Source organism: Xiphias gladius, chromosome 12 (genome assembly GCF_016859285.1).
Source record: "Xiphias gladius isolate SHS-SW01 ecotype Sanya breed wild chromosome 12, ASM1685928v1, whole genome shotgun sequence".
Taxonomy (NCBI): Eukaryota; Metazoa; Chordata; class Actinopteri; order Istiophoriformes; family Xiphiidae; genus Xiphias; species Xiphias gladius.
Window position 1 is genome coordinate 8,934,400 of NC_053411.1, and position 14,321 is coordinate 8,948,720.

The window sequence follows — 14,321 nt, forward strand, 5'->3', positions numbered from 1 at the left end:
TACAAAGGGAGGTTGTGCTATTTATCTTTGTAAGCCTTTGATGGAATTAAAAACTGTGGCAGCTCACGGCTGCCGGCACCACATTTGTTTTTACACATTGACACCTGTCATAAGTCCTACAAATATATATTTATGTTTTTGTTACACTTAAGGCCATAGTTTGGTACAAACAAATATTTGACAAAATACCAACATTTTGAGCTAATAACTACTGCAATTTTAAATCCAGTCAGTGTTCACCATCTAGCACATTCAAAAATGTTCAATGAAACATTCTATGAAAAACTGTCTGCTTACCCTGGCATCAGTCACTTTGAACTCTCTCAGGATATACTGGGGCATGTTATACTCGGCCATGGGGTCCACCACAAAGTACTGGTATCTGGCCGACCTTTCTGCTGGCCAGTACTGGTGGCATTTTTCCTGTAACGGGTGAAAATAAAATACCACAATACCACAATGAGCCACAACATTGCCATACACTAGCCTCATTGTGTTCATTCCCAGAAATTTTATCATGGTATTCTCATCGCTGCATCTATGTATGGTATTTCATCTGAGGCTGTTGTAACATGTGCCTCTGTGTTCTGTCACCAGACAAAGGAGGTTAATGTGCTATAAGCGTATGCATACCCTGCCCATTTCTCTAAGCTTGGTTAGCATAACGACGATAGTAGAGTTGTGCTCCCAGAGCATTCTCCAGAAGTCCTCTGTGGTCTCTGCCAATGGTCCCTGCGTGGCAATATAGGCTTTCTGTTGCCTATGGGAATGCGTTAATCACATGATGAAAAGGGTGTCATACAATTACCATAGAAATACATTTAAACTTTCATTGTGAATGGTTTGAAGATGAAATATAGATGTCAAAAGAGCCGTATTTGCAATGACTGACAGAAAACATGGCGTTGCTCTTGTCTTGTATAAATCGAGTGAAACTAAATCAATAAAACGAATATGTGGTATTATATACTGTGCATCTGATATGCAATGGGTGTCAGACTACTTGGCCACTTACCTGTACCCATCAATGAAACTGGCATTGATGTAGTCAGAGCCCTCAACTCCTCGAATGGGCTGAAGACACACTCGTGTGGACTCGTATGGCATTATGTTAACAAGGCGATTCTTGAACTTGTTGCAGGGGAGATTGGCACTGATGAATCGTGATGTATGGGCTTTAGTGTTAGCTAAACGCTGCATGAAAGAGAAAAAGATATATCTTTGAGCATACTGTTGCCAGGTAAGGAGCACTGACATTCTGGTGTTTCTTTATTTCCCTGGTGACTAACTGTGTTTGAAACTAAAGGTGGATTGTACATGATAAAGATCTGAGTACTACAAACAATCACATGACCTGAGGTTAGGGAAGAATCCAAAGCATAATAAGATGAAAATAGTGGGTGATGAAATCTACACTATAATGGGTCATAGTGTACTGTGGTTATATGCTACTTCATGTAACCATAAAGTATGGAGATGGCATGAAAGTGATTACGATCACGGCTTGCCTTTTGCCTGAAAAAAACAGCAAGCAATGATTAAAAGACAGGGAAATGGATACCCAATTGAATCTGGAGTGGACACAAGTGCAGTGTAATCTAACCTGTTTATCATCTCTTAGTGGAATCAGCATCCATCAAAGAGCAAGAAAGTAGGTGCGTGGCAAGCAAGGCAATAACGTACATATGGCAACACCACATACTGCAAAGGGCTGAATAAGGTTAGCTGAGCCTCTAATTGTAAATGCAGAGTATATTGCTCAAGTCCCTCTGGCAACTGTTCTGTGGTGAGTTTTTCATGTAAACCGAGACCCCTGTTACCCAAAGAAGGGGAGCTAAGGGAAGGGGAAAACTGAAAGGGGGAATTTATTCTATGTTGCATTACACAAGCCAGTCATCTAAGGGGTGTAGAGAGGAACCACAGGCCCCACGTTGTCTAGTGAGCCTAATGGGAAGTGGAAAAGAGTTTGGGGGTTGTACTGAGAATGGCCAATCTGTGACACTGGGGCCTGTGTGTGACCTGGGATGCAGGAGATGCCTTGAAATTCCTGGTATGTATGAAAAGTTTTTGGCGTAAAAATTTACATCAGGTATGGTTTGCAATAGTCAGATTACGTTGTAGGAATTTAAAGCTAAAACACTGCTTTTTAAAATAAGCAAACAGTTCGTACCTTGAACTCAAGTTCCATGCCAGTGACATTCTCTCCACCCTCTATCTGCGTGAGCTTCTGGATGTAAGCGTATAGGTTTCTGGCGGGCACTTCGGTGGTGCCGCAGTTGACGGCTTCCTGGAGCGCGTCATGTATGAAGACATATTGGTCCTCTGTCTGCACCATGTAGTTGCGCTGGGCACGCATTAGCGTAACATGCCCATAGATGTCCACAGTCTTCTCGTGCTTGATACGCTCCAGCATGGCATCAATCACGATGAAGCAACCTGTGCGTCCCACCCCAGCACTGTAATCAAAAACAAGATCAGGAACGAAGAATGTTATTGGGTGGTATTGTCAGTTGTAGCTGTACATTCACGAATTTCATTATACAGGAATGTCCTTAATCTGACGTTTGAGCTTCTGTATCATAACCTCTGCAATTCTTGGCAACCATATAAAATGTGCCTGACTGTAACACTCCAGTGACAGAAATGAGGGGCAGTCCAGTGGATGGAGAGGCGTCCTTTTCTAAACATGTGCAGGGCTTTGAGGAACTCCATTTCTCCCACTGATGAGGCATAAAAGGTAAACTCTCTGTGCCAAGATTGCTGCTGTAGGATGGACCATTTGGCCTGGGGTGTAATTAAATCTGAAGTGGCACTGCGTGGAGAAGAGGGCTTGGCAGTCACAGCCTTCAGTGGGCTCACTGCTGGCTTTGCAATCTAGTCTGTCCCCTCTGGTCCCCTCTGGACCCCACCTGTGCTCTCCAGCCCATCAACACTAATCACTTATGCAACAGCAACATTTAACCTTTGTCTCATAGCTCCGAAAAGTGCCACTACAACAAATGTGCACACAAATGTGGATATAGAGTCACAATTTTGAGTGTGATTTTTTTTTTTTTTTTTTTTTTTTTTGAGGGCTTCTGTAAAGGGCTGGGCAACTTCTGAGAAGTGCAGCTGACTTCAATTACTGCAATTAGATTAGCACAGTGCACCTAAATGGCATAAGAGCTTTAGAAGAGGCACTGAAAGGCACATCTCTTTATTAAGATTCACATCGGCACATATTTCTACATTATTGAGAAAAATGCACAAGTTAAAAAACACTCTGACAAAGAGGGGAGATGTTTTACCATTTCCCTTTGACCTCTCCTTGCAGACCTGCTTGAGACATGCAGCATAAATTTAGCCCCTTTCTGCAGACTGCTGACAATTGAAAAATGCTCTCCCCTGCACATCACATGTTACACGTTTTGTTTTCTTATGACAATTTATTTTCCATGAGGCGACAGACTGGTTTTTAAATCTTGTTCGTAAACTGTCCTCCCACAAAGCACGCAATTGACAAGACTTCTCCTTGCACTTGGCACTCCAAAGTAAATAGGTTATTCAATCCATTAAGCTGACATGCCTACGAGGTGTGAGCCATGCTCTTGTGCCTCCTCCTTCTGATTAAGCATTTGTTTTTTCATTTGCTTTGAGGAACACGGAAAGGGTTGAGAAGGAAAACTCAAGAGGGAGTAAAGTTAGTCCCTGGGGGCCAAGTCTGGCTAATGTGCCATTAACTGGAACTGTGCTGTGAATGGAATAAGAACATGTGTGGGAGTCATTGGCTTTAACAAATGATATGATGATCACCTTCAAAATGGCTGACATTGGCTGAATGAAACTGAACTCTTTTGTTGTTTTTTGACAAAACTCTGCACCGCGCTGTTCGATTACAAAATGTTCTTGTGAGTGAAAAAGAGAATAAGGCTGCAAAGAAATGTGAAAGTGTCTCAGGGATATTTGAAGAATGAATCACTTCCAGGTCTGAGAACACCTCAGCCCTTGGGCGGGGGATGCAGAAAGTAGAAGAGATTTCTCCCTTTACCCCAGCTGCTTCCAATCTGAACACATTTTCCAGTGCAGACCTGAATGTGGGAGAGTGATGACCTGCGATAGACTAAGTGACAGGATGACAGCACTGAACTAGAGAGATGGAGACAGAGGAGGATGAGGAATGGGGGAGAGGGTGCGGAAAAGGAAGGTAGAGTTGTGTCGAGAGAGATGCTGCAAGTTATCTTGAATTTGTGTAGTTCTCAAGTTAGATTTCTAAAAGACTGAGCTATTTACCACATTGTTCCTAAATGTAAAACCAGAAAAGGCTAAAAACGTTTAATATTCCTTTATTGACAAGTGATGGTGTGTGTGGTGGGGTGAGGTAGTGCAGAAAGCCGTCGGTTCACTTGGCAGTTGAAGGGGAGCTGGCGGACTGACTGCACTAATGACCTGACACTGCCTTTTCAGCCAGTCAAGACCAGCTGCTTTGGACATCGACACACATTAAGTGTCAGACTAATATGCTTTCCAGGAGTTTGGGGAATAGGGGATGGGAGAAAAGTGCAGGGTAAAATACAGCTGCAATGAGTCCCCAGAAGATAAAGCATGAACAGCAGTGAAAGCAATTACATATGTATTGTTACCAAATCTCTTGCTGTCAGCTAACCTGTCACCATTTCCCTACTCTGCTTATTGAAGACACACAAACTGCCGAGGATCACTGCACAGCTGCTAACGGAGTCAACAATAATTTTAGTATTTTGCATGTATGGATCCTTTTTAAGATGTGAAAAGTAAATAAAAAATAGTTCTTTTAAAACTTAGAGGTATTGAATTTTGTTTTCAAACGGGCTTTGTCCACTGAGTAGGTTTAGCCATTTTCCTTCAAAACCACTGGAGACTGTTCTCTGTTGATTTTTGTCCATCGTGACATGGCAAAAACAGTAGGACTGTTCCCTTTGCATGCAACTATGCCATGGTGACATGGTGGAGTTTTGTGGCAGTGTTCCTGAGCCGTCCCTTTCCTTCCCTGTATTCAAATCAACACTGTTGCTTGATCTTCTCGAACAGCATGTCACCTCTTCAATGGCTTGATGAAAATGAAGAGGCCATGTGTTGTAAATGGACTGCACTTGTATAGCGCCTTTCTACTTATCTACCACTCAAAGCCCTTTACACTCATTCACACACACACTCATACAGCGCTCCTTTCTATACACACTGCGCTTTCTACACACTCTCACAGGGGCAATTTGGGGTTCAGTATCTTGCCCAAGGACACTTTGACATGGAGGAGCTGGGAGGAGTCGGGCATCGAACCAGCGACCTTCCGGTTAGTGGACAACCCGCTGTACCACCTGAGCCACAGCCACCCTCACTAAATTTTTGGTGCAGCTAGTCTTTTGTGGTGTACAGTATGAGATCTTTGATGGGGATAGTGGGTGGGGGATAGCCAGTGTTTAAGAGCATTGCTGCACTGACGATTATGGGTTGAACGGTATAAGTCTGTTGAACCTCTGAACCTCTGTCTAGGGCTTCATCATGGCATGTCTCGAGAAACTTAGCAGACTATTCTTGCAGCAAATCCAGTCTTCTATTTTCCATCAGTATGTTCACTTATGCTTGAAACACTTGCAAAACTGTGCCTAAATACAGGTAAGTATACTGCTTCTGTTTTTTGCTAGCACGCTAGTTTGCGTTTGTCTTTCGCAACCAATATAAGTGAAACCAATTAGCTAAGTAGACTATATGCTGCATTATATGCTACCTACCGCAATAATACACAATAAAGCGCGGAAAAGAAAGGGGAAAAATAGCTAGGTTGTCAGTTGAATCCTTGGAAACAGTGGATTGTTCAATCAAAGGTTTCCGTTCCGAGTCAATGGGAGAGGCCGGTGTTCTCCATGAAATTCATTCTTGTCCTCTTGACCGCTTCTGTGACTTCACAACGCCCGGGGAGCCCTTTAGCTGGAAGAGCAGAACAGTCCCTGAACTGTGGGCTACTGAAAACAAAGGAACTAGGAAAGCTGGAAACATGCTACAATGTCCCTGAGTGGCAGATTTCACAAAATGTACTGTGATCTCCCCCTGTGAGAAATGCCCTGCAGTGGAAACAATATTCTTAAATACTCCTGTGGGGGGATGCATTAGCCACCTACTAAACCCATGATTAGAATGCTCTATAAGCAATACAAATGCTCTGTCTGAGTTCTTCTTCTATGAAATTTCTCAGCCTCAATCTACATTTACAGTTAGTTTTCTGGCAATTTGTTAGAGATTTTCTGGCTCACAAGGAAAATTGTGTGATACGAGGAAATTTTTTTTTTTGATAGATTGGGGCAATTTAAGGTACTACCACATATGAAATACAAAACCCTTGTTATAACTTTGGCTGTGTGAAATTCTGAATGCTGGAAAAATCTCATACTGTTACTTAAGATCAATATCTCTATTGATGATTAAGAGATGAGTAAGAGATTTTTCACCTTTTTTTTGGTCATTTGCATCATCAAAATATGTAAATTAAATGAATTGTTAAAGCACTCCAAAATTCTGCAATAGGTTGAGTCACTTGTTGTTTTGTAAGTCAGATTCAGTTTATAGATACCTGTCTCATATTCTTCATTTTACAGTTTAAAAATCTTGGTCCTGTGGTGTCTATGTGGAGTAAATCAAATAAAAATGCAGGGTGGTTATATCTAAGGATCCCATGTTAGTCAGGAGATAATGACAAGTATGATAAATTAACAAGTTTCTAATTTGTGACTTGCAGAGAAATGGGAATCATGTAAAGTTTATTTTGAAAAGTTCTAACTTTAAGCTCATAAGCTGCTAGGGAAGACAAAAAAAACCTTGAGTCCTTGATTGCTTATTTTCATGTCTTTATGGTCTCTACATAAGGCATTTACACATGTGGTAAACAGTTTTTGTGCACCAACGAATTAATCAATGCCTCAAGAGACCGCACCATGCTGTTAATTATGAGCATCAAGTCTTTTTTTCTTTTAGCCTTTGTGTAGGCCTTTATGAATGTGCACAAACAGTTTCAGCAAAAAAACAAAAAAAAAAAATTCTGTATATTTGTACTGTATAAATTTTTTTATCTACTAAATATCTCTGCTTAACCACTTAACACTCAGAATATTATTTTATAAGTAAGTCATATATAAAAGAAGGATCTATTTAAAATTGTGGTCAAACATGAAGAGTGGAAATGACTCTTAAAGGATTTAGAGCTTGGAAATGACTGTATCTGATAGGGAGCCAGAGGAATTAAAACCTCCCATCTGCAGAGTGACATTAATTCCTGCATTCTGCTTCATTGTAAAAGTCAGGATTTTCAATTTGAAGTGATTCGGCAACTAGCTGTAATTAACTTCAGCATGTGGTAATTCTAATTCTCCAGTAATCCCCCTTCCCTTTTTGTCACTTTCTGACACAAGTTTGTATCTGTTACACTCACTATCACTGTTTCTTCATTTTTGCTGCCTTTTTTTCCCTTTCAGTCACTTGCTTTCTCTGTGCAGAGCCTCTGATGACTTCCTGAGTTGAGAGGAGCCAGTAGTCTGTCTTATATCTTTGTGCCTCTCTGTTGGGAGTCTGGCCGCTTATGTAGCTGAGGGAAGTGAAGTTGGCATGAAAGTGAAAGTTGTTTGTTTCAGATGCAGTAACCCAAGGGATAAACCGCGGACTTGTGGGCTGCTGATGTGCGACATGTTAGTGGTGTAGCAAGGAAGACGACAGGTCTGTGTGTGTTTAAGTGTGTCAGTGTGTGGGAAGAAATGTTTAAGTTTGCTGAGGGCAATGGGACTAGTACTCTTTGTGCCACCATGTTAAAAACACCTTCAGATTTAAAGTGTGTTCTGTGAAAGCTAGTGGGCTGATTAATTTGGGCTACAGTGGGCCATAGTCTACTTCCTATCAAATGCTCTCCTTTAGCCAACACTTTTGCTTCTGGTTCATATGTTATCTCTTTCAAAAATCTTTATTAGTACAAAGATGACTCACATATATAAACCTTTTAAATAACCACAAATGAACTGCTTTTTCATATGTATTCATATATTCGTACAGCAAATGGAGAGAAAAAAAAGCAATTTCATGCTTCAGAATATTTTTGTGAAACCATGTGGTTTCTTACCTGCAGTGTACCACCATGGGCCCTGCATCTGGAGGATTGCAAGCTTTCACCCGTCTTAGGAAAGCCAGGAATGGAGTGGGGTGCTCCGGTACCCCGTGGTCTGGCCAGGCTGTGAACTGAAACTGCCTCACCTCTCTCTTCTCACTGGAGCCATTCTGAATATGGAGATGGAGAAAGGTTAGTGACCACCATGTCTCACCTCAACTACTTGACATTTGTTATGGTGCCCAAGTGGCTGTTGTAGGAAAACAGCATCCAAATGCCTCTTACTTTAAAAAGTGCAAATGTCCTGACACAGTACGTTGCCAGCTCTACTGTGTCTAGAAGTGTCACTTGGATGAGACCGTAGGTTTCTGTCCCTCTTGTGGGCCAGTATTGGTCACATTTCACCTGTAATAGAGAGAAATATCACATTAAACAAGGGCCCGATAGGAATATATGAACTCTTTCTCCCCTTTCGTTCGAACAGATAATATTTTTAAAATCCAATTGAGGTGTCCATGAATCCATTTGAGGTGTATTTACATAGTATAAACGCTCTTTGAAAGTGCCCTGCTTCCCATTCACAGATACAGTATACACACACACATATATAGTCAAATAATGTTCAAATAAATGCTCAAATCCTCCTCATTCATGCTGACTTGATTTGATTTCATAATCAATGAAATGGCCTGAGATATTTGTATAGAGCAGGCGGTGCTATTAATTGTCCTGACATACTCTATAATTACAAAGGTAACCACAGTGTCCAATCATATTACTGGCTCAGCTTTATGGCTACTTGAGTGTACAGCTTTGTTTCCCAGTGAGCAGCCAATAAAACACTGTTCCATTATAGCATTATTGCTTAGCTGAGAAAGGGAAGCACTATTGGTGTTGGGGAGAAAATAACTGGGTTTCAATTCATTTGTTTTGCTTCATATTGTCCGTTAGATCTGATGTGGTTTTAGCAGTATGTTCAACACAATCCAAATGTCAGCATGCTCATTAACATATCCTGTTGCCTGATGCTTTGCGCCCCTTAAACAGTATGACAACTGGACACCAGTCTGAAATATTCAAATATCTAACAAGTGTACTATCTGCTAATTTCATTCCTAAGCAGCTGAACAGAACATTGACACAAGGAACGATGAAGTGATTGTGACACCAGGAGTAATGCAACGAATTATAATGGGGTTTACGTGCAAATACTCAAGCTTTAGATATGCAAAACGTACAAAGAGCGCCTGAGTGGTTCCCAGCAAATGATAGGAGTGATAAATATGGAAGACAGGAGCTGTTAGCAGCAACAAAAGCCTAGTATGAACTACAAATGTCAAACAACATAATGGTATGGCAGGATAAGGGTCAGGGGGCGGGCGGGTAATCTTGCACGAAGCCTTTATGGCAGAACCAAGAAGCACGCTCATATCACAGGGCTTCTGTGGAAAGAAACTGACACCTGACAGCATGCACCAAATTTAATTGAAGAATCATGGATTTTACATTTCTTGTAATACTGTAAAACAGTAAAAGGAGCTTATTTGTTTCGCAGATTGTGAGGATACTGAGTGAAAGCCGCTCTCTGGATTGAGTCGGCACCCCAGTTAACACTGTACCAAGCTCTTAGAAAAGGCATACAAGTGTGAAGGTCAGTAGCTTATGAAGCCCATACAAGCTTTCATGTGCTCAGTCAGACACCGTAAGATGTGCCAGAGAGAGAGGGGAGGTGTCTTTTGACAATGTCAACCTAAGAGTAGTGCGTGTATATAACCGGGCAACATAGCTTTTCAGTCTTTGAGTCTTTTTTATCAATGATTGTAATCCAGTGCCTTCAGCAGTGCTTGGCTAATGAAGTAAGCCACTAATCAGTCATGACTAAATGATGATAGTGTATTGTTGTAAAGAGAGGACTGAGTATATAAGTGGGTATAAAGAATAAATATGAAGAAGACCTGAGTACAACATACTATACAACTTAAATGGGAAAAAAAAAGGAGTTAAAGAGGACAAGGACGTCAACCAGATCATGTCACTGATAAAGGATGAGAAGAGTTGGGAGACTCTATATTGCAAAAATTCTATGTCAACTGAAGAATGGAAAAAATGATGTAATTGGCTTAAAAATGGCATTTTTGAAAAATTTAGTTGATGTGAAAATTACTTGCTTGACTCTGTTAGGTCATTGTCTGTGTTTTTATGAGGTTTGGGATTAAACATTGCAAAACTCAAAATACAACAAATGTACCCACACTTCTTACTTTAAAGCTGTCATTTTAGTTGAATACAACTCATTTTATCCATCTAGTGCTCTCCATTAGACAGACAACACTATAGAATAATGTGGTTGTTTCTGTATTTCTGTCACTTACCCTAGACCTCTCCTCCAGTTTGGTCATCATGACAATGATGGCACTCCTCTGCTCCCATATCATCCTCCAGAAGTCACCAAATGTCTCTGGCAGTGATCCTTGGGTGGCAATGTAGGCATTCTGCTTTCTGTAGCCATCAATGTAGTTGGCATTAATATAGTCACTTCCAGGGATGCCTACGAAAAGACAAGTTGCGACATGAGTTGTCCAGCTGAGTTGGTGTGGTTAAATAAACAAACAAACAAAAAAAACCCCATCAAAATCATGATGCTGGTGTGTTGCAGAGGACAGGGTAATTTACGTGGTGTGAGTTCAATATCTCAAATAAAATGGGTAACTTTTTTGTGTGAAGAAGACTATAAATATCACAAAATGATATCTGGATTTTTTTTTTGTAACATCCGATTCTACCCCACATAAGGATCAGGTCACAATGTGTGAGGCTATCCTCTGTGTTTTCAGTCAGTTAAGCCAATGTTTTCTGTAAGTATTAAATTGAAAAGTAGCATAAAGCAGTCACATTTCAAACCAGTGTTACAGTCCATCAGAATTTGTATTTGTATTTGTATGTGCTATCAATAACACATTTAAATCCACAGTTTTTGTGTCCCTTTTCATATCTGCAACTGACTTGCAGATAAAGCTTCGTCTCTAAAAGTCTATCACCTCACTTGGAAAACAAACCAACAAAAAACTAACAAAACAATTTCCCCCCCTTTCCCCCTCACTCCTCCTTCCCTTTGCTTATATTAAATGAAAGGCACAGCAGCCTTTTCGAATCCGGGGGAAAGAGACAGAGCTGACAGCTAGTCAATGCTTTTAGGACTGGCAGTTTAGGGGCTCCGTGCACACATGGTCGACCAAGATAAGTCTCATCTGCATGGACGCTGTGTCCCAGAGAATCCCCTCACTCCAACTGCCCCCCACCGCTCAAAACTGCTTTTTACTCTCAGGTAACTTATTCAACAAAAAAAGCAAAGGACATGGAATATGGACACATTAAAAAAAACCCACCCACATAATTTTTTTTCTACTCTCCCACACCCCCTTTTTTTGCTGTGGAAGTTGTCAGCCAGGCAGCTGTATATTTCCGTGATGGACAAGGGATAAATAGAATTAAGCCCAGTGTGTTTTCAAATTGAAAAACAAAAAGAGACATTACTGCGGTTTAATGAGAATGAGGCAAGTTGTTTAAATGCATATTTGCAAATGGATTTTGCCTTAATGCTTTCTGTCACTCAGGATTTGTATAAATTCTACCATTTTCTCTGTCAGTATGCTTATTAAGAAATAAACATTGCTAAATTGTTGTTCAGTACTCCTCATAAAAAAAACCCCAAAACAAAACAAAGGAATCTCAAAGGAAATACAGACAGATTACAGGGTGCAATATTGTAATTCTGATGATGATGATTCTTAGTAGTAGTAGTACTAGCAATAGTATATTCATTTCAAGACACTGCGCATTTGCAAGCAGACGACCACACACTTTCTCAGATTCTTACACCGTCTTACTACAGAACAGATTTATAAAGTTGTCACATTCGACTTTGATTAGATATTCTTAATAAACAACTTCTTTGTAGAAGAGGTTGTGAAATGTATCAAGTATAGCTCGTGCCATAGGAATAAGACTTGTGACAGCTTCCTCACTAAATATAGAAAAAGAGAAAAACTAGTGACTTTGATGTTCCCAAAAAAATTGAATTAATGGAATTCAGAGGGAACATGGAGATTGCAACGATCATGCTGACAAAAACTTAAAAAAAACTAAAACATAATAATTGAAATTATAAACTGTACAATTTAGCCAAATGAAGGGTAGACTACATTTTAGGGATTAACTAGATGCCAGTTTAATCCTGCTAAGCCCATGTCTTGTGTGGTCAGGCAACTTGGCAAGAGGTTCCTTGCCAGTCGTCAAAAGTAGAACAAATGCAGGGATGTCACAACCATGAAAGTCCACAAATGCTCTGGAGCATCAGAGCGCCTGTAACCCCAAGATTCTGCTGATCCATCCTCACATCAATAAATTCTGAAAGTAGCTGTCTTCAAATTCTGATGTCAAATCCCAAATCCCCTTTTTATTCAAAGAACTCAATCAAAGTAAACAATAGATGCATTGCTTGCCAAATGGCTTTGTTTAAGCTTAGAAGGAAAAGAGGAAGTCCCTCATGTCCCCCTGATTGAGAACTACTCACTTGCTACAGCACAAAGGCTCAAATGTGGTTGTGCAGATGTGTTTATATGCCTGGCTAATGGAGTTCCATCAACACACAAGCTGTGTGTTGTTTCTGAGAGACTGCAAAAAGGGCTGTCTAAGTCTTTATGTATCTCTTTTTGTCACATTAGCCATTTACGACTTTGTTTATTTTCCTGCGCCCTCCATGGGAGCAGTTCAATGGAAATGGTTAATTAATAGCTGTGTGTGTATGTGCAATTGTGTTATTGTGTAATTGTGTTAATCCAGTAAACTGGTGAAGGAGCCAGCACTTAACTAGCCAGTTCAAAATGGCCTTTCATTCCTTAGAAGCTCTACTGTATAGGGCAACAAACCTAAATGTGCCAAAGACTCTTACTGGACTGGTTCAATTCAGGTTCACTATGGGTTCATGTTAAATTGTGAAAATAAAAATCTGTCTATCTAGCTGCAAGGTTGGGTCCTGACATTCAGAGCACTGCAACCACATCTCGAGTGAGTGTTGTCCATATAATGCTGTTAGCCATACTTTCTTAATTGTGTCAATCTGATGTTTGCATTTCTATCTTGTATTTTGCTGTGAGTTTTGTTTGTCAGGTTCAACCAGGTAGCAGATGGGTGCCTATTTACTTTGCCCTATGTTTGAATTGATGCATACCCACAACCAAGTAATGTGTGTTGTAAATTATAATGCGTTACCCTGTGTTCTTCTTTTTTAGTGTATTCACTGCTCTGGCTTCAAGATATAAATTACGCTCAAATTACAAGCCATGGCTTTTTACAAACTGTAAGCGCAGGCCATTAGAAAAGATTCGCCTCACATGAAGTTCAAGAAATAGGTGCTGGTAAAACTTAATGGGATCTCTCGCTGTAGGTTATTGTTTTATCTGATTGCTTGCATCAGCATTTGAAAGGTGGAATTGTCTATTTTTAAAGTAATTTCTTTCTTTGCAAGCACCTTAGGCATGTAAGGAAATAAGTAATCTGACATGCTTGTGTAGGAATAGAATTTATAAGTACAATGTGGTTGCGCTCCTGAGGTCTTAAAGATATGGTTGTACTGGCTGTCTGTAGAATCAATACAGCAGTTGGGAGGGAAAATGCTGGTGGGCGGCATACCATCAATAGCAGAGAGCAAGACTCTGGAATGGTCGTAGGCAATCACGTTGGCATATCTGTTCTTTGGTTTGTTAACCTCCAGGTTGGAGTGCTCCCATGTGAACTGCTGACCTGGGTCGATGGACTGTAAGAGAAGAAAATGTGTCATTACTACAATAAAATATTTTGCACTGTAGGAACATTTTATGACAGTTCATTGCCAAGGTTGAATGCAGCTCTACAGCAGTTACCCATGAGGTGTTTGTGCAAGACCAATATCTGAAAGCTTACTGGACATTTTTCCTTTCAACACACAGTTTAAAACTAAATTGACAATCTTATCTATAGTAGTTAACTGATGTTTGAATACATTTTATGGGTTTACCTGAAATTCAATGCCAAATTTAGCCATCTATGCTGAGTATGTCTTTAGACTTTTACCAGTGCTCTGTTTGCAAAGGATTTGAGGAAGGCAGTTTATAAAAGGGAAAGTCTTGATAATTCAAGCTTGTGACTCTGGTGCGTTCTTTTTGTCCCATAATCTATTGTT

At 40.3% G+C, this 14,321-nt stretch overlaps 1 protein-coding gene and 1 long non-coding RNA gene across 16 annotated transcripts in view; one reads left to right on the top strand and one right to left on the bottom strand.

Moving 5' to 3' along the window:
• Window positions 1-4,765, top strand: part of LOC120797135 — a 136,986-nt gene extending 132,221 nt beyond the window's left edge. Inside the window, exon 3 of the long non-coding RNA XR_005708457.1 lies at window positions 4,675-4,765. This is a non-coding gene — a long non-coding RNA (uncharacterized LOC120797135). The remainder of the gene's footprint in view (window positions 1-4,674) is intronic.
• LOC120797133 (receptor-type tyrosine-protein phosphatase delta-like) overlaps window positions 1-14,321 on the bottom strand; it is a 132,152-nt gene that overhangs the window by 4,998 nt on the left and 112,833 nt on the right. For all 15 annotated transcript variants that reach the window (XM_040140460.1, XM_040140455.1, XM_040140459.1 and 12 more), the window contains 8 exons: window positions 13,793-13,916; window positions 10,474-10,649; window positions 8,387-8,506; window positions 8,117-8,271; window positions 2,171-2,456; window positions 1,016-1,194; window positions 634-760; window positions 298-423 (listed from right to left, as the gene is read on the bottom strand). In XM_040140460.1, coding sequence (XP_039996394.1) covers window positions 298-423; window positions 634-760; window positions 1,016-1,194; window positions 2,171-2,456; window positions 8,117-8,271; window positions 8,387-8,506; window positions 10,474-10,649; window positions 13,793-13,916 — 1,293 coding nt within the window. The remainder of the gene's footprint in view (window positions 1-297; window positions 424-633; window positions 761-1,015; window positions 1,195-2,170; window positions 2,457-8,116; window positions 8,272-8,386; window positions 8,507-10,473; window positions 10,650-13,792; window positions 13,917-14,321) is intronic.